This window comes from Bos indicus x Bos taurus, chromosome 7, assembly GCF_003369695.1.
Source record: "Bos indicus x Bos taurus breed Angus x Brahman F1 hybrid chromosome 7, Bos_hybrid_MaternalHap_v2.0, whole genome shotgun sequence".
Taxonomy (NCBI): domain Eukaryota; kingdom Metazoa; phylum Chordata; class Mammalia; order Artiodactyla; family Bovidae; genus Bos; species Bos indicus x Bos taurus.
The window spans coordinates 84,188,778-84,209,166 of NC_040082.1; the positions used below are offsets into that span (position 1 = coordinate 84,188,778).

The 20,389-nt window shown below is 39.1% G+C and overlaps 1 protein-coding gene and 1 long non-coding RNA gene across 2 annotated transcripts in view; one reads left to right on the forward strand and one right to left on the reverse strand.

The window, feature by feature from the left end:
* PRRC1 (proline rich coiled-coil 1) overlaps positions 1 to 17,024 on the forward strand; it is a 49,325-nt gene extending 32,301 nt beyond the window's left edge. Inside the window, exons 8-9 of the mRNA XM_027547018.1 lie at positions 3,422 to 3,524; positions 13,590 to 17,024. Of these exons, the coding sequence (XP_027402819.1) occupies positions 3,422 to 3,524; positions 13,590 to 13,799 (313 nt within the window). The 3' untranslated portion in view covers positions 13,800 to 17,024. The remainder of the gene's footprint in view (positions 1 to 3,421; positions 3,525 to 13,589) is intronic.
* Positions 1 to 20,389, reverse strand: part of LOC113895621 — a 301,641-nt gene that overhangs the window by 14,699 nt on the left and 266,553 nt on the right. The window contains exon 3 of the long non-coding RNA XR_003511890.1: positions 2,362 to 2,456. This is a non-coding gene — a long non-coding RNA (uncharacterized LOC113895621). The remainder of the gene's footprint in view (positions 1 to 2,361; positions 2,457 to 20,389) is intronic.

Consider the following 20,389-nt stretch of genomic DNA (forward strand, 5'->3'; position numbering starts at 1 on the left):
ATTGATGTAAGGGTTACCTTAGAGATTCCATCATGCCTTTTCCATGTATTACATTATAGTACAAATTATGACTGTTGATAATACAATTTACCCCCTACATCTTGTGCAGTATTGTAAGTTATCTTAATTGTGCATATATTTTAAACTCAAGATATTGTTAGTATTCTGTGCATTCTGCTCACTTACATTGATTCTTTGAAGACCGTCCTTCATTTTTGGTTTTAAGTCTGGGATCATTCTCACTCTGCCTAAAAACATTCTTTGTACTGCATTAGACTTCAGCCACGAGTTCTCTTAGCTTTGGTCTGAAAATGCCTTCGCGTACCTTTGTTTCTGTAGGGTGTTTTCTCTGGAGAAGATCAGCAGATTTCTTATGTAATACGTTAAAGATGCCATTGCACTGTTTTCTGGCTCCCATCATTTCCGCTGCATCAGCTGTCCAGCTTGCTGTCTCTGTGAAGAGAATGTGATGTTCTGCTGCTTTTACGGTTTTGTTCGTCACTATGGTTTGCAGTTTTACTATAGTTCGTATAGGTGTGCTGTGTTGCTTATGTGTTAAACTTCTCTGGATTCACCAAGCTTGATTCTTTCTGTCTTTCACTAGATTTATGTCTTTTGTCCGTTCTGGAAAGTTCTTAGCCACTTTACCTTCAGAATTGGCTTCTGGCCCTTTTCTCTGTCTAGGACTCCAGTGACACATTGTTCACCTTCTGGCTATACCCTGCATGTCTCAGGTGGTCAGGCCCCACTTCCCTCTACTTGCTCCCTCTAGTTTTCCTCTGTATTCTTTAGTTTGAGTATCTTCTATTTACCTGTCTGCTGCTGTGTAGCCCATACACTGTTTTTGTTTTTTGTTTTTTTTAAATAGATTCAATTTATCTATTAAATATCTATATCTTTTCTTCTACCTTTACCTCTGTTTTCTTTAGTATGAGTCATTAAAGATCCTTGTCTACTGAATCCAGTGTATGGGCCTCATTTAGCCTCCTTTTGATTTAACGATAAGGCGCTGTCTTTGTCGATGCCTCACTTCACAGTCTTTTAAAGCCAGGTATTGTTTATAAAAGAAACTTGAGAGTCTTCAGGTAATCCTGAGAAGGTTCACTGTTTGCTGCAGTGAACAGTAGTGAGGTGTGTGAAAGGGGTGGTTTGGTGCACTGCAGTCACGACTGACCTGAGCCCAGACTGGGTAGTGCTCAGCACCAGCTGAAGGTCTTAAAGGGTACCTTTATAAAGTTGTCTCTGTCGAGAACGTTACTCTATTTTATCTTCCTTGCTCCTACAGCCCTTGGATACCTTGGGTTATAATTTATAATCTCATCCAGCTTTTCATTGGTCCACCATCAACTGCACCATCATACCTAGACATGGTATTTTTTCCTGCCAAACAATGCTTTTTTGAGCAGAAGAGTAGCAAATAAGTAGTATTAGGAAGTCTGTTGATGGTTTCCAGTATGGTCAAGAATGAGAGAGGATGGAAAGGTTGTGATATTAAGATACAGAAGGGGGATAGAGGAAGAACATGAGAGCAAACAGCAAACCTACAACCCAAAACACTTGATAGTCTGCTTTGGCTACTAACCTTTGTGATGTTCCCATAGGAAATAAATGCACAGAAGATAGAGAAATGCATGCTTATAACTAAGGCAAGAAAAGACCAATGTTGTGTGGCCCCTACAGAGCAGAGCCAGTAAGGACCTAGCTATCTGTGGTGACCTTTGCATCAGTTCATGCTCCATGAGGAAAATTAGCATCTTGTGTACCAAAATGGAAAAATACCTATGTAAGCGTGAACTGTCCTTATTCTGAAATTAACCTATCAAGTTTAAAAGTGTTGGGTTATGTGTAAAATGGATTAAAATGTCCTTTTGGGAAGTAATCGGTGATGGTAGATAGTCTTTCTTCGGTAAAATACAAACTGGCATACCTGTATCAGCTCCTCAGGTTCTATTTCGATTTTTTCCTGCTACATAAAATCCAAAGTCTTGGAACGACCATTCTTCTTAAGTCCAGGTGACTTCCTTATGGGATTTGGCCAAGTCTGCCTTATTTCACCAGCCACAAGGAGAGGGTGAGGAGGAGGAGAGAGTTCCTTGGTGACTGTCCTTGAGCATGAGCAGTGGCGACTGCCACTCTTTCTCCCCTGGGTGGAGAGTGGAGGTTGGGTAGAAGGACAGGAGGGTGGAGGCAGAAGGCAGAGTTACAAGGGCCAGCAGCACCCGTGAGAGGTACTGAAGAGGTCTCCGTGATCCTGACAGTGATGGCACTTTGGATTTGAGCTGGAGGAGAATGGGATGCTCAGGCTGACACATGGGGGCATGAGAGCAGTGTGGACCCCGGGGAGTTCCGGTGTGTGCTCACCCGCATTGTGCGAAGACTGTTGTACCTTCTGGGACGCCGCTTTCCAGGAAGTCCGTGCCGTGCCTGGGAGCTGAGTCACTGCAGTCCTCTGCTGTCTGCACAATACACAATTGTGTAAAATAAAATACTGAGTCATATCCCAAATAAAATAATGATTCATATACCAAATGAAATACTTAAATAATGATTCATATAAGATCACTTATTTAAGGCTCTCAATTTGAAGCAAAGTTTTGGAATGTGAATACTGTAGACATAATGAACTGCCATTTTACCATTCAAGCAAAGTTGTTATTCTGTTTACTGTTCTGTTGTTTCTTTGAATATGTTAAAAAAAGTTTCCTAATCTGTATTATATTTCATAGCACTTTAATCTGCATATTTTTAAATTTTCTTGCTCTGTATCTTCTCATTTAAAACCATGATTTCCTGCTTCTGATTAATTAAAATGCTGATGATGTACTGATAACCTCACCTAAGTCAGTTTTAAAATTTATCACTTCTTAATGTGTATCTTAAAATGGAAGAAATTTTTCTTGATTTCATGAAGCTGTCCTCAAAGTCTGATTCACTGTGAACAATTCAGAAATTGTGATTAGAAACATTTATCAGGAATGAGGAGAGGATTTTTTTTTTTCCTGAATGAGCTTATTTTTAGGTCAGCTAGTAATTTTGCAACTTGGCTATATACTAATCATAGAGTTGGTAGTATAAAATTTCCCATATGTTAGCAAATGATGTTTTTAATTATGATAAGCTATTTGAATTTTCAGATGAATAAATATATCTGTTGCATATTTGAATACCTCTAATTGCCGTTCTTCTCCCCAAATCTTAGCAAGAAAAGGAATTTTCCGTGATGCGTGGTTTTCAATTATTTTTGTTGTTCTTCCCCATTTTTTCCCCTGTTGAAATTAAGCCAACAGGGCAGTTATATATGTTTTTTTATGATTTATCTTTTAATCAGTCTGCTAGCGTTTTATCCGAAGGACAGTACTTTATCAATTCATAGAACTTACTTAGCACGTACACAGCTTGAACCTCGCACGTTCTGTTGCAGATGGTTTGACATTGGCTGTCTGGTAGTTGAAGACCCCGTGCATGGCATTCACCTGGAAGCGTTTACACAAGCCACACCAGTGCCCTTGGAGTTTGTACAACAGGTTAGTTTTATCCTTTTTCATTATGCTCCAGAAAGGCTTCAAATATTGTTCTCAAACTAAGATTTTTATTGAAAATATGGTATAGTCTTGATTTTTCTTCCCTCTTTTTCCTTTTAATTTTTTCTCTTTTTCAATTTTCTGTCCCTTCCACGTTGTTTCAGTACCTCCCTACTTTTATTTTCCAGCGGTCTTTGCAAAGGTAAATCTATTACATGGTTAGTTGCTCTTTTCTTCATTGTTTTGCTTGTTTGTTTTTATGATTGTGTTCATTACCTTTGGATTAGAAAAAATTTTACCTATTCTGATTTTATGTTAACCTTTCATATATTGTCTCATTTATCTCACATTTTCATTTTTCCTGGTTACTCTAGTTCCTTTTTCTTTGTCCTCATCTTCCTCTTTAATTTGTTCATCGTTAAAAACGTGGGGAAAAAAAAAAAACATGTGGAAACATATTTAGAAGCAAGTTTACAAACCTTGGATGAAAGGCAAATGTCTTTTCACTTTGCTGAAAAATGTTTACTTATCCACATAGTTTCCAGAAGAATGTAAGCATTAATCTATAATGAGTTTCATTCCTTCTACATTTTTGTTACTTTTAATCCTTTCTTGAACAAAATGGAATATAAGAGTTTATTTACATTGGACTCTTTATACTCATAAATATCATTTCAAAACTCTCAAAAGTTATTTGGGACCTTAGGGTTTTGAGAATTCTCTTGGGATTCTCCCCCAAGAGAAAGTATGTATGATGTATGCACTCACATATAAATTTGGCTTATGTGTTTATGAAGCCTCTTAAAGCAACCTGTGACCTTCTTAGGGGTTTACATTTTAGATGGAGAATAAGAATTGATGCTTAAAGTTTTGATTCCACAATACCATACCACTGATATCATAATTTTTACCACAGTTTCTTTTCAGAAGTTGAAGAAAGCATTTTTATATACACAGTAATGTTAAATTCACTCCAGTATGAGGGTGGTTAAAAGATTGTAAACAAATGCTATGCCTACTGCTATACCACTAATTTAGAAAAATTACATGCTGTTGTTAATTTTCTAGGAAAATATTCTTGAATTAACAATGGCAGTTTATAACCATTAGGTTGAACCATACAGAATTGCCTTTTGAAGTTAAAAAAACAGCCACATTTTGGCAGTTTGATGTGATTTAACTATCTTAGTAAAGCCTTTTAATGCAAGAATTTCACCTAGCTCCCCCAAAATTGAGTTCTAACATTAGCCTAGCAGGCTACGGTTTATGGCATGTCACAGAGTCAGACACGACTGAAGCAACTTAGCGCACACACACGCACAGTGGTGTTATAACGAGGTGTAAAGGATATTCAGAGAATAGATGACTGATGGGTCTAATGCATAGACATAGAAGTTTTCCATTTTATTCTGTGAGTCTGGCTTGTTACCTAACCTAAAACAGTAATACAGTATCACTTAAGAACTAATTGGTAAATTAATAAAATTTAGAAATAGAACAGTAAAAAGGGTTCTGAAACCAATTCCTCTGTGTGTGTGAGGAGATGAGGTAGTTCTTCCCACACCTCCAATCTGTTATCCAATACCTGCTGGATATCCTATAATTCAACCCAGTTCTGACACTTTCTACCTATAAAGAGTGTTGGATCCCACAGATTAAGGGGTCAGTATAAGTCCAGATTGCTACATGAACTTCTGACTGAGGAAGGAAGGAAATCAGATTCTCATAAGTGGTATCATATGATCTCACTTACATGTTAAAAAAAAGAAAGAAAAAGATATAAATGAACTTATTTAGAAAACAGAAATAGACTCACTATTAAAAATAAACTTATGGTTGCCAAAGGGGAAGGAGTTGGGGGGAGGGATAGATGAGTTTGGGGTGAATAGCTGTACACGACTATGTATAAAATAGATAACAACATAGACTGTATAGTACAGGAAACCACTCAGTATCTTGTAGTAACCTATAGTGAAAACGAATCTGGAAAATAACAGATATATACATACATACGTATAATTGGACTACTTCGCTATATACCTGCAACTAATACAGCATTGCAAATCAACGCCTCAATTAGAAAGCAAGCAGGAGTGCTTTCAGAAGTAAGGTATGGCTTCACCCTTTCAGGCATGTGGTATAATGGAGCAACAGACAGTATCATGTTTTGCTCTGAGTCTTTTTTTTTTTCCCCTTTTTTCCTTCATTCATACTCAAATTTTTCTACCTTTCGAAGTGACTTAGGTTCAGCCCCTGTGCCAGTCTAGATTACAGACAGCAGTACTTAGTCTGGCAAGTGCCTCCCCCTCATCCACTTCTCAAACAAGGTAAGGTTACAAGGGTGCAGAGTGGGTGGCTGTCTTTACCACCAGGCCATATACCGGCAATCACTGTGAGCCCCAGTTTTGCTCCATGGAGTGAAGGTCATCTCAGGCCCTTAGGAATTGTAACAAAGATTAAGACACATATTTACAGTTTCTGGCTTAGAAATCATCTCTGTTTCTTGCACTTGCCACTTCGGTCATCTGACTGCTACCTCAGAGGGAGAAAAAGGTTGAGGTGATCTGAGAAAGAAAAAAAAGCTCTTATCCCAGTGTCCTCTGTCCTTGGTGAGAACTGCCTAATCACACTAGCACCCTCCGCCACTTCCTCCCTCCCAGAACAACGCTGGACTCTACCCTGTGCAGACCCTCCTCTAGCTCTTCTTGTCCTGCAGGCCAGCCTCTCACACCTTTCTCTCCCCATTTAGACAACCACGGTTTTGGTTAACTGTTCAATTCTCTATCAGACTCTCTCTGAGGGGCTGCCTAAGTATGTTCCTTACTCTGAAGAAATGGAGCTCAGCCATCCAAATTGGTGCCCTGTCTTCTGTTCCAGTTCTCTTACAACACTCTGAGCACTTGCCTCTACCACTGGGTAAGAAAAGCCTGGCCCCGAGTCAGCAAAGTCACCCAGGGCTACCCGATAGCTTGCCAGATATGTTCAGGGCCGTCACAACTGGGAATCTGCCACACAGCCATCTGCAGTCTCTGTCTTTTTTTTGCTGGCAGACAGAACAGTTCTTACTGGCATTTTGTGCATCAGAGTGTACAAGAAGAGTGTGTCTAGGGTAAGCCAGTCTCACATTGCTGCACTAACCCCATATCCACTTAGCTTCTTAGATGCGGGTGGCTGTCTCAGGAGAGCACAGGGGGATATCTGCCTGTGATTCCATTCACCTTCCAAGCCTGGAAAGGAGTTCTGATGGGCATCAACGTGTCCTACTTTAATGCATCCCTCTAATTCCCACAGGGCTGTGTGTCCCATATGGACATCCCTTTTATAGGCCAGGTTGCCACTGCCCTCCTGCCTAACCATATGGCCAGGCCATTGGCCACTGCCCATGAGTCAGTAAAAGTCCAAGATACAGGATGTTTATCACCATTCAGTCCTTTCATCAGTGCTGGGAAAACAGCATGCATTTCAACCTTAATGAGCCAACTGATTTATTTTTAACTTCCTCAGTCAGAGTGGTGGACTTCCAAATAGTATGTTATCTATTCACCCTGGAACTACTACCCATAATCCCAGTAGCTCTTGGTTGTTCACTTTAGAGCTGTTCATTGCATGCTGTCTACCTGGGCAGTTTGTTCCAGCAGGTCCTCTGTTGATTCCAAAGTAAGTCTGTCCTAGAGGAAGAGCGACACGGGAACTGTGAGTGTTTCCTCCTAAGATTCCCCAGAGAGCATGATTCTTTATAAACCATTTCCATGTTATTACGGAACACTTCTAGGCACTGCCTTCCCTATTTGGGTGTTTCTCCATCATCCCAGATGTTATGGGTGTTTCAGATTTCAAGATCATTTTATGTCCTTTAGTTATATGAGTAGCTTTAATTAATAATGTCCTAGACTAAACACCCTTCAAGTAGAAACTGTCTCATTTGAAGTCCAAGACGTCTTTGCTGGGAGGCACTCAGATGTTTGCCATAAGCCTCGGTCTGCCCTTCACACAGGGCTATGGCACAGAGAATTTTGTCCCTACCAGCACTGCAGCTTCTATTCTATGCTGCGGGCTCAGACAATATCACTGGTTCCGAATAGCATGTTCAGTTAAAAATGCTGGAAGCGTGGCTTTCCATCCCTTCTGTTTTACAACCATAGCTAGAGAGGAACCATTCTCCAGTGAGACAGAGTCTCCATCCTCAAAGTACAATCAGGTTAAAAAGAGACAAAATACAGTCACTTATCAAAACCTGCTCAAACACCAGTTCTACAAACTTGTACATATTGTGATTCCATCATCACTTACGTTCCTCACTGTACTGCCCACTGAGACTTCATCAACAGGTTTGGTTTTGTAATACTAGATAGGGGACATGTTCCCCAGCCAGACATGATATCTGTCCAGCTGTGTAAAAGAGACACAACTTTGTTATACCGGCTTAAATATTCAACTTAATAATCCCGTCAACAATTACATTTTTATTTTCAGTCTAGTTGTAGCACATTTCAGACCTTCACCAGTGGACTTTGGTAACACAGCTCAAGGGACTCCCGTGTCAAGTCCTGAAAACTTCTGTTCTCCACTCTTGTACATACTGATTTCCTACTTAGTTATCCTGCACGATTTAGCTCATTACGAAAGTGAAAGTGTTAGTCACTCAATTGTGTCTGACTCTTTGCAACCCCAGTGACTATGGCCCACCAGGCTCCTCTGTCCATGAAATTCTCCAGGCAAGAATACTGGAGTGGTGCCATTCCTGACCCAGGGATTATCGAACCCGGGTCTCCTGCATTGTAAGCAGATTCTTTACCATCTTTGCCACCAGGGATGTGCCACCATGACCTGAGTAACAGGTATATTGAGCAGGTGAATAGCTCGGTCATCACAGAGCTGGTCGCACATGGCCTGCATAGGAGGTACACTGGCTGCTTCATTGGGTGTTCTGCTTGACTTTTATAATGGCGTGATGGACAGACCCCTCCCAGGGTAAATAAACCTTACAGTGCTTTTATCTAGTTGACCCGACTGGCTTTTCCTTCAGAAGTAGTCTCCTGTGTGTCTGGATCATACATAATTGTCTCTAATGGTTCCACAACAAACTGTGGGTCCTGCATCAATGCAAACATGCTATTCTGTTCTGCAGCATTAAAAACCAGACTAGCTCCTAAATTAGTTATTTTCATGATCTATTTTAGCAAAGGTTAACTTACTGAATCCACAAAATGAGCTGGCTCCTCCACACTGTACCCCTGATTTCACGAGTTTCCTGATTTTGACCCGCCTCCATAGTGACTATCTTTTTAGTGACCAGAGGTCTTAGAGATCTTTCTGGTGTCCCCGTGCAACTTTTCCCTGGGGAGGAGATGACTTTTAGACAAGTGACCAAAGCTCAGACTAATCCAAATCTGAGCCTGGTCTGTTTTCCAAGGCCCAAACCAGCATTTTTTTCTTTTAGTTTAGGTGTTGTACATAATAGAAACCAAGGATTGAATAAGTTACCTTTTTTAAAAAAATTAGTTCTCATTTCTTTATGCATTCAGTGAGCCAGCTCCCCAGGAGTTGGATGCATCTCTACACTCCATTATCAACTTTTTTACCTTGAATAATTGACTGCTGCACAGCTGCTGCTCCATACCACCCAGAAATCATGTTCCTCATCCCCCGCTCTTGCATCCTTCCTTCTCAAACCACACAGTTCTGTGAGCTAGGATCATGCTTGAAAATATTACTTCTGATACCGGTTATGTAGGTTTTAAATCCAGTTCTAATATTTGGGAGGGTTTTTTCCCCCACACTACCAAGCCATTTTAGGACATAGCTATCTGTACTATAATTCAGTATTGACACTGTCTACCAAGAGATAGCGCCAGAAGCTGAGGGTTCTGTCTCACAAGACTGTCCCAGTTCCCAGATGCCAATAGCAAGCCTCGGCTATCACCTGGAATTCTCACTGGCATACTATATATAGACTGGGGGTTGCAGTGACCTCCTCCTCAGGAAGTCCATTACTCACTAAATCACCAATTTCTTAAAAAGAATATAACTCAGGAACAGCCAGATGGAAGAAATGGATAGGACAAGGTATGGGGTAAAGACATATAGTTCCTCTGCCATCTCTGAGCCCCATTCTTTTCAAATCTTCACATGTTCACCAACCTGGAATCAGCAAATCCTCTGCTTTTGAGTTTTTATGGAGGCTTTATTACACAGTATGACTGATTGAACGTCAAGCCTCTGTCCCCTCCCCAGAGGTTGGGTGGGATGTGGGTGGTGAACAGGAACGAAAATTCCAACTCTTGTCACAGGGTTGATTCCCTTGGCTACAAACTTCTGTCCTTAAGTTACCTGAGAGCTTTTCAAATATCCCCTCAACACAACAAAAGATATGGCCTTGTATGGCCTTATTGCTTAGAAAGTCCAAGGCAGCTTGTTGTCAGAAACTGGGGACAAAGACCAAATATGCATTTCTTAAATTATAAGTCACAGAATCCCAAACATTATATTCTGACAAGGATTTGTTCCAAATTGGCCAATTGGTTCAAACACCAGTGAATCGATTTACAGAGGTGAATATATGAACAGATTAAGGGAGAAAAAGGATTTCATTAGTTGGAATTTGCTGGAAGTAACAACCATGCTTGGAAATCAAAAGAAAGCTGGAGTAGCAGTACTCCTATCAGATACAATAGACTTTAAAATAAAAACTGTTACAAGAGACAAGGAAGGAGGCTATATGATGGTCAAGGGATCAGTCCAAGAAAAAGATGTAAGAGTTGTAAACATATATACACATAGCATAGGAGCACCTCAACATATAATATAAATGTTAACAGCCATAGAAAGAGAAATTGAAAAAAATAATAGTGGGGATTTTTAACAACCCACTTAACACTACTGGTCAGATTATCCAGACAGAAAATTAATAAACACATGCCTTAATTGACCCATTAGACCAGATAAACTTAATTGATATTTATAGGACATTCCATCTGAAAGTAGCAGAATATACTTTCCTCTCAAAATGCAAACGGGACATTTTTCCAGGATAGATCACATCTTGGGTCACAAATCAAGCATCTGTAAATTTAAGGAAATTGAAACCATAGCAAGCATCTTTTCCAATCACAACACTATGAGGTTAGCAATTACAGGGGGAAAAAACTATAAAAAAGCACAAACACAGGAGGCTTAACAGTGTTACTAAATAACCAGTGTATCACTGAGGAAATCAAAAAGTACTAGAGAGATGACAGCAAAACCACAACAATCCAAAGCCTGTGGGATTCAGCAAAAACAGTTCTAAGAAGCTTATAGGAATATAGTCTTACCTCAAGAAATAAGAAAAACCTCAAATAAATAACCTAACCTTACACCTAAAGGGACTAGATAAAGAAGGAGAAACAAAACACAAAGTTAGCAGACAAAAGAAATCATAAAGATCAGAGCAGAAATAAATGAAATAGAGACAAAGCCATAGGAAAGATCAATGAAACTAAAAGCCAGTTCTTTGAAAAGATAAACAAAATTGACAAAGCTTTAGCCATCAAGAAAAAGGACTTAAATCCATAAAATTATAAATGAAAAAGGGGAAGTTTACAACTGACACAGCAGAAATAAAAAGATCATAAGAGACTGCTATAAGCCACTGTATGCCAATAAAATGGATAACCTAGAAGAAGCAGACAAATTCTTAGAAAGGTACAACCTTTATAGACTGAACCAGAAAGAAGTAGAAGATACTAACAGTTCAGTCACAAGTACTAAAATTGAAACTATGATTTTAAATCTTCCAATAATAATAAAAAACAAAACAAAACAACTCCAGAACCAGATGGCTTCACAGGCAAATTCTATCAAACATTTAGAGAAGAGTTATCACTCATCTTTCTTAAAATCTTCCAAAAAATCCCAGGGGAAGGAACACTCAGGCATGTTCTGCGAGCCCATTACCCTGATACCAAAACCAGACAAAAATATCACAAAAAAAGAAACTTACAAACCAGTATCACTGATGAACATACACACAAAACTCCTTGACAAAATACTAGCAAACTGAATCCAGCAATACCTTAACAGGATCATAGACCATGATCCAGTGGGATTTATCCCAGGGATGCAAGAATTCTTCAATATCTGCAAATTAACCAATGTGATACACTATATTAACAAATTGAAGGATAAAAACCAGACGATCGTGTCAGTAGATGCAGAAAAAGCTTTTGACAAAGTTCAACACCCATTTATGATAGAAACTCTCCAGAAAGTGAGCACAGAGAGCACCTACCCCAACATAATGAAGGCCATATACGATAAGCCCACAGCAGTCATTCTCAGTGGTGAAAAATGGAAAGCATTTCCTCTAAAGTCAGGAACGAGACAAGTATGTCCACTCAGCACTTTTAGTCAACCACATTTTGGAATTCCTAGCCACCGAAACCAGAGAAGATAGGAGAAAGAAAAGAAATCCAAATTGGAAAAGAGTAAAACTGTCACAGTTTGCAGATGACATGATATTATATATAGAATATCCTAAATATGCTATCAGAAAACTACTAGAGCTTATCCGTGAATTCAGTCAAAATATAGGATACAAAATTAATACATAGAAATCTGTTGCATTCCTATACATTAGCAATGAAATATCAGAGAAATCAAGGAAACAATCCCAGTTACCATCAAATCAAAAAGAATACCTAGGAATAAACCTGCCTAAGGAGACAGAAGACTTACACTCTGTTCTTCAATCAATCTTAACAGTTCTCAAAGACGACACAAACAGATGCAGAGATACACCATGTTCTTAGATGGGAAGAATCAATGTTGTGAAGATGGCTGTAGTACCCAAAATAATCTACAGATTCAGTGCAATACATACCAGATTATCAATGGCATTTATTCACAGAATTAGAACAAAGAATTCTACAATTTGTGTGGAAACACAAAAGACCACAAATAGCCAAAGCAATCTTGAGAAAATAAAATAAACGGGAGGAATTGGGCTCCCTGACTTCATAGTAATCAAAACAGTATGGTATTGGCACAAAAACAGACACATAGGTCAGTGGAACAGGATAGATGGTCCAGAGATACACACACACACCTATGGTTACCTAAGCTATGACAAAGGGGGCAAGAATATACAATGGAGAAAAGACAGTCTCTTCAGAAAGTGGTGGTGGGAAAACTGGACAATGGCATGTGAAAGAATGAAGTTAGAATACGCCCTAACACTATATACAAAAGTCAGCTCAAAATGGATTAAAGACCTAAATGTGAGACTGGACACTATAAAACTTTTAGAGGAAAACATAGGCAGAAGAGTCTTTGACATAAATTGCAGCAGTATCTTTTTGGATCCACCTTCTAGAGTAATGAAAACAAAAATGAACATAAATGGGACCTAATGAAACTTAAAAGCTTTTGCACTGCAAAGGAAATCATAAATAGGATGAAAAAACAATCCTCAGAATAGGAGAAAATATTTACAAATGACAAACTGACAAGGGATTAATCTCTAAAATAAACAAACAGCTCTTGAAGCTCAGTATCAAAACGACCCAATCAAAAAGGGACAGACGACCTAAATAGACATTTCTCCAAAGAAGACGTACAGATGGTCAACAGGCACCACAACTATTGAGCCTGTGCTCTAGAGCCCGGGAACTGCAAATGTGCCGCAGCTACTGAAGCCTGCGCACCCCAGAGCCCGTGTTCCCCAACAAGAGAAGTCACTGCAGAGAGAAGCCTGCACATGCAACCACAGAAAAGCCTCCGCACCAGTGAAGACCCAGCACAGTGCAAAAGAAATATCTTTTAAAAGTTTAAAAAAGATTTAGATTGTATGTTAACCACGAGTTTAGTGTGTCAGTGTGGACATTTTAAATCAAGTACATGCGTGCAACTTTTTTTTTTTTTTTGCCACCTTATAATTTCATACATTTGGCAGCATAGCTGTGTTTCTCATGGTTTGTCATAATCTCTACTAAAAGTAACTTGAGGGACTTTGAAATGTCACTTATACCTAGTTCCAGTGATTTTATTTTTAATGTATTAAAAAATACTCTCAATTTCTTTTTTCCTGAGGCTCAAAGTCTGACTCCCCAGGACTACAATCTGAGGTGGTCTGGCCTTTTGGTGACAGTGGGTGAAGTCCTGGAGAAGAGTTTACTCAATGTCAGCCGGACTGATTGGCATATGGCTTTCACTGGCATGTCTCGTCGGCAGATGATCTACAGTGCGGCCAAAGCGATAGCAGGCATGTATAAACAGCGCCTGCCCCCCAGGACCGTGTGAGAAGCCTGGCCCCAGGCTACTGACACTTGCTCACTTGGAGCTACTGGTAGAGAAGAGACAGACCCTTAAGCTGGACAACTTTAGTCAGTCCAACTGTTCTGATCATTTCCTGTAGGCTGCAGTTTTTCTTTTCTAGAAAGGTGTGGTATCATTCCAGTAGATGAAAAGAAACAGGTCCTTTTTATGATTATATAATTTTACGTACCATAGTTCTCAAAAAATGCATAAATATTTTTATAGGACAGTTTGATATATCAGATTTATAAGGTGCAAATTCATGTGCTGAGGTATTTAACTTAATGATATGTACTTGATTATTATTTTGTTTTTTAAGAAATAGTTGACTAAAGAACATGTTTACTGAATATTGTTTAAAGGCATTGTTTCTTTTAATTCATGATTAATATCTTCCCTGCCAGTCTTTGAAGCTTTTCGTGTGTGCATGTGACCATATCTGAGGCTAGGCTGTGGGCTCACCAACAGACTGTAAGACACCTACTTGTAGGGAGATGGTGCACTTTTCTATGCATATTTTTAACATTGGCCAGAATAGCAGAATTGATCATTTTCCTTTTGGTTATCATATTATACACGTATGGTCTGAAAAATCCTTTTTTTTTTTTTCCAAGTAAGTTTCAGCATTTCACATTCATACTGTATGGTAAACATTGGGATGATATATTTTATTTTTCATTGCTCTGTGACAACTAAGTGGCAAATGATTCCAGTCTATTTAAATTAGAAGCATTAGGTATTTTTGAAATAATACCATTCAGCACTTCTAAGTAAACTCTTGACAGCAGCCATTATTTCTGCTTTAACTTATTTCTCCAGCTGTAATGGATAAATTTTTGAGAGGAAATTGTTGTTTATGAGATTATATGACTTACTTTAAGGATACTTCTTATTTAGTTTGCCTTAAACACTGCTTTTCTAACTTTGTGCCCTTCTGCCTTTACTTTTTATGCAAGTTTTCAAAGAAACAATTTTATAGTGAACCTGGTTTATTCAGCGCATTATGTTTGTATTTAACGAAAGCTTCTTTTTCCCCCCAAATAATATATTTTACCAATTTTGGATTTATACAAATCAAAAATAAATACTTTGTCATATACTTTTGAACTCTATATATGAAAGTTTAAATAACTTTTGAAGATTGTTTCTTATATAAATGTAATTTAATTTTTATTTACTCTTCTATATAATTCTTTAGAGGTAAAAAAAAAAATAGCACAATCTTATAAAATCTTTTAAGGTGTTGAAGCTATTATCCTGTACTGTCGTTATGTGTCCTGTTTGCTTTGTTTTAATATCATTTCAAGTACTTATTTGACTTCTATTGTTTTAACCTGAGGGTGATAAGATTATATATTAATTTTCTACCTATGTTATGTGTTAATTCCCATACCCTGTATAATGACCGTTGAGTGCAATTCAGATATCTGTGTCATTAAAAATAATGAGAGAGAGAAGACAGATGTGGTCAGTTGCTATAGCATAATACTTACTTTCCCTTTTTACTGGTATTTATGGAACACTTCATCTGTGTTTTCTCCATCTTCCATGATTAAGGGAAGCCTTTTCTCTAACATTTCTTTTATTTTAAAAAGCTGCCCATTATCATGGTGTGAGACTAACAACACATCACTGTTAGGCGTGCAGGAACATATGCCCATACTTCATATTTCTGCTTTTCTCCCTTCTATTATAGGGAGATTTTACAGATCCTAAAAATAATCCAAGTTTTCTTTTGATTTTACCAAATCTCAGATATCTTAATTGATGTTTTTGGGGGATTGTTTTCATAAAATAACTTAACATTGACATCCCATTAGAGGACAGTCTTCAGGTCATCAGATAGCAATGAGAGTTATCCTATGATTTGGGTGCAGCTGATTTTCCTGTAGATGGTAATTTGCACCTTCTGCTCTTTGTGAGTGGGTAAGGACTAGGGAAGGGCAGATGGAAAAGATGAATACATGATCTCATTCTGGCCTCTTATTCCTTTTTTGGCCCAGAGTTACCTTTGAAAGGTTGATGCTCATGACTGATTCCACATAGTCAACATTCCCAGCTTCTTGTTTATTTTTTCATGCTTGGGTTTCCTTGTCATATCATACAAGGTACAAGAAAAGTAATCTCTCACACACCACCGCATCCTGGGCCAGGCAGTCTTTTACTGTTGGTATTGTGGCATGAGATATGCTGCTCATCAGCTTAAGGCCCCAGCTCCCTTCACCAGTCATCCAGCCGTCCTGTTCTATTCCTGCTTGCTTCCTTATAACTCCCCCACTAGCATTTTTTAGGGTGAGTTGAGCTGAGACTATTTCTTTTTATTTTACCCTCAAGCATCTTGGGACTACTTATCTTTAACACAGTTCTTTGCCACTACTGTTTTGGTCATGTTTGTGTGTGTGTGTATATGTGTTTTTTTTTTTTTTTTTTTTTTTCTTTTGAAGTGCTCCCAGAACTACTTACTGAATTTGAAAGTTTGTATACTTTTTAGTTAAGAAGTGTGAAAGAGAATAGGAAAAAATATGCAGGAAGAGTAATTTTACATCAACCTCAATTGACAGAAGGTTACTCAGATTACTCACATTAATAGCATCTTGTTACTAAGTATATCGGGTAACCTAGAGCTGGGCCCCAGATTCTGGGTAGAAAAGATTGAGCCCGTATCAGTAGTTTTCTCCTCTGAGTCTCTTTTTATTACTTCCCCTTTCTTTGTGCTTTCTCTCAAAGATTAATGAGATAGAAAATTGAGATGAATGGATATAGACAAAATGGTAGTATGATAGTAAATATAAGTAGATAACAGATGAAAGTGTATTATATACATTAATTCAAAATCATGCAAATTACTAATACACTCAGGGCCAGCTAAATTAGTTTAAGATGCTGTTGAAATTTACTTTGTTCCTTGGCTAGAAAAATTTTTAAACAGGAATTTGTGTTCTGTGAAGCCAAACTGGTAACATTCTATGTTCTAAAAGATGTTGGGTTATACATAAATTAAGAAACTTGGATTTTTACTCCCAGAATACGGAGAATAAGCTCTGGGAGTTGGTGATGGGCAGGGAAGCCTGGCATGCTGCAGTCAATGGGGTCGCAAAGAGTCGGACACGACTGAGCAACTGAACTGAACTGATGCAGGATGATGTATTGGATAAAGCCAATTTTGTACATATGTAAATATGTCATAAATAAATAATACCTCAATTTATATCCCAAGTGATTTTTCAAATGTTAATCATATTCATATTATATTAGAAGGACCCATTTTCCTTTTTGTCTCAACTTGCTACTGGCTGCCAAGAATTATGGAATAGCAACTTTGCTCATCTTTCAAGTGAAACGGTAACATTCAAATACAGTTGACCCTTGAACAATGAAGGCTTTGGGGAGCTGACCCCTGAACATACAAGTCCATATCAAGTCCACATACAACTTTATAGTTAGTTCTCCATAGCCATAATTCCACATCAGAGATCAACCAACCACTGATTGTGTAGTACTGTTCTGCATATTTATTGAAAAAACTGTGTATAAGTGGACCTGCACAGTACATACCCAGTTGTGCCAGAGTTTCTAACTTCAAGGTTAAAGAAATCAGGATATTTGGGGGAAAAGGATACATTGGAGGTAGAAGGCAAGAAGTTAAGGCTGTTTTCATGAGGAACCCTCTCTGGTCATGAGTTTAATTTACCCTTGACCTCCAAGTGTATCCTCTTTTAAAAAAGAAAAAACAGTTTATTTCTTACTCTGTTTTCTATTCTGAGTCTGTGATCCCAAGATAAGAGATTTTTCTTTTGTTTTGGTGGGGAGGGGGTACATGCCAAAAAACGATAGGATATTGATTTGAGGGCTTTGTTTATTTGCCAAAAAGCAAACTCCGGGGCTTTCCTGGTAGCTCAGCTGGTAATCCTGCAGTGCAAGGAGACCCCAGTTCAACTCCTGAGTCAGGAAGATCCCCTGGAGAAGGGAACAGCTACCCACTCCAATATACTTGGGCTTCCCCGGTGGCTCAGCTGATGAAGAATCCATCTGCAATGTGAGAGACTTGGGTTCAATCCCTGAGGTGGGAAGATCCCCTGGAGAAGCGAACAGCTACACACTCCAGTATTCTGGCCTGGAGAATTCCATGGACTGTATAGTCCACGGGGTTGCAAACAGTCAGACACAACTGAGCGATTTTCACTTTCAAACTCAAGTGCAGCCTGGTATGTTGCAGTCCATGGGGTGGCAGAGTTCCAGCACACTTAGGGACTGAATAACAATAAAGTATTGTTTTCAGTAGACAAGAAAAAAGCAGTTTAGAGCCCAGGAAAAGCCCTGTTAAATTCATACTTTGTTTCAGAATGAACTGGAAGAGGGGGAAAAAATATTCAGCAACAGAAACAAAATTGGCAAAGTCATTATTAAGGAAATTTAATAATTTAAGGATGAAGGAAATCTTTGGAATAATCCATAAAGTGAACTCATTTTAAGGATTTAAAGCAGTCAGAAAGAAAAGAGGAGCTAACATTTATGAGATAAGTACCTACAGTTAGACAATGGAGTAGACACTTAACTTTTATAGATGACATAACCGAATCATACTAAGCTGCTTTTCCAATATCATCACAACAAACAAGTTACAGAGATAGAAGTCAAATGGAATGTGTGACTTGCTAAACCATTTTCTTCCAAGACAGCCTGAATATTTGCTTCAGGAAATTAAAGGGTAAATCACTTATAATTATTTGTTGAATCTAACTGAATTCAAATAGTGGCATGAGGACTTTGCCCTAGTGTACTTTTAATTTTACAATATTATGTTTAAGGAAAACTATGCTTTTATTTTTAATTTGAGAGGGCTATTTTGGGCTTTGCTGCTGGTATGAAAATATATTTCTGATAGCTGATTATTCTAACTCCCCAAATTAGGAAACCATAAACTAGGTTTACCTTTGAGTATCATTTTTAGGATAAATGCCAGAAATGTCATTATTGTTAAACTAGTTTTCAAGCAAGATAATGACCACATATATTATTAAACATCATAAAAAGACTTAACGGCTGCTTTAGAAATATCTTTTTGAGAGTCACTGCTGTAATACAAATCCTGACTCATTCTGCATATACTAAGATATTTCAGAGAGCCACGTCACCAAGATGGCAACACAGGTTGTTCTTGACTTTGCCTCCTCTCACAAGAAGACCAGCTAAGAATTATTCATGGACAAGCTACCATTAAGAGAATCCCAAGTCGTGGAGATGAGGCTTGAGCATTTCCCAGTGCCACAGAGACCAAAACACCACGTTAGATGATAAAAAGGAATGGTACACACCAGCTGCTCTGCTCCTCTCCTAGGCTGGAACAGCACCGTGCTGTGAGCCGATGGTAGGAAAAAAGCCTAGGAGTGACACCCGGGATCATGGGTGGTTCTGCGGAAGCTGCTGCTCTGGTTTCCACTGGAGGGTGCAGGAGAATCTTAAGGGCATGGCCACTGGGAATCTGATTGTGATGGAGACGGGAGAAGCAATAACCAGATCTCAGATCTTGGGAGTTCATACGTATAGTACTCAAGTGCCAAGAGCAGCTTTGCTTATCTACAGAACCAAGTCAGTGGAGCAACCTGATGAAGGAGCTTGGCAGGTGCAGGTCTATCTGATTCAGGTCCTCACATGAAAAGCCTAAATAGTCGTGGAACCTGCTCTGCCCCAGTCCAGACAAAGGGGTTTAGCCACAGGCCAGCAGACAAGGCCTTCCTGACCAGAAAGGCTGGCATGAATGCCTAGAAGCTGCACAGCCCAGCAATACTTGAGCAGAGGATTGGCAGGCAGAGCTTAGAGTGTAGAGCAAGCCAAGTGGTTCTCTTCAGCCAGAGAACTTGGGACACAGGATGACCTGAGTCATGACCACAAACCAAAAGCCTTACTGGCCTTGAGGTTTGGTCTCCCACTGTGTCCTGACAGGGAAACAAATTTGAAGCACCACCAATTCCTAGATACACCCATCAGCCTACTCAAAGGGAACCTAACTAGGAAGCTTTGTAGTCCATCCAGCAGCCATGCTTACAGTGGAACTTGACACAGAACACAGCCCATGGTTTTCCCCATCTGCAAGCAAAGCCACTGGCCCCACCTGACCAGGGAATTCATTTAGTCTTGCTTGATTTGGGTCTCCAGAAAACAACCTGGGCTCTGTCCTGCTGTCCTGCCATAGCAAGGAAGCTAACTCATTGCTGCACCTTTGCTGAGTATATATCCAACCCTGACTGCCTAGTAAGCCTGACCAGAGAATCCAGATAGCTGCAGAGCCCATCCTATAGCCTAACTTGGGCAGTTTTATCCAACTGTTTTCAGCCAGTGGCACTCTCATTCTGAACCTCAGAGCTTGGCAGTGACTTCACCCCAAAATATACCTTGATAGCAAGCACCACCTGCCCAAGGATGTTACCAGCAGACATGTCCAGACACTCAAACGGAGCTGACCAGTGATTAACTTTCTCTGCCAATGTGGACCTGTAAATTCTGGAAAAGAAGACGGCTTACTCAAACGCACAGATTCCAGTGTAAGGAATCAAGGATCACATAAATGGAGGTAA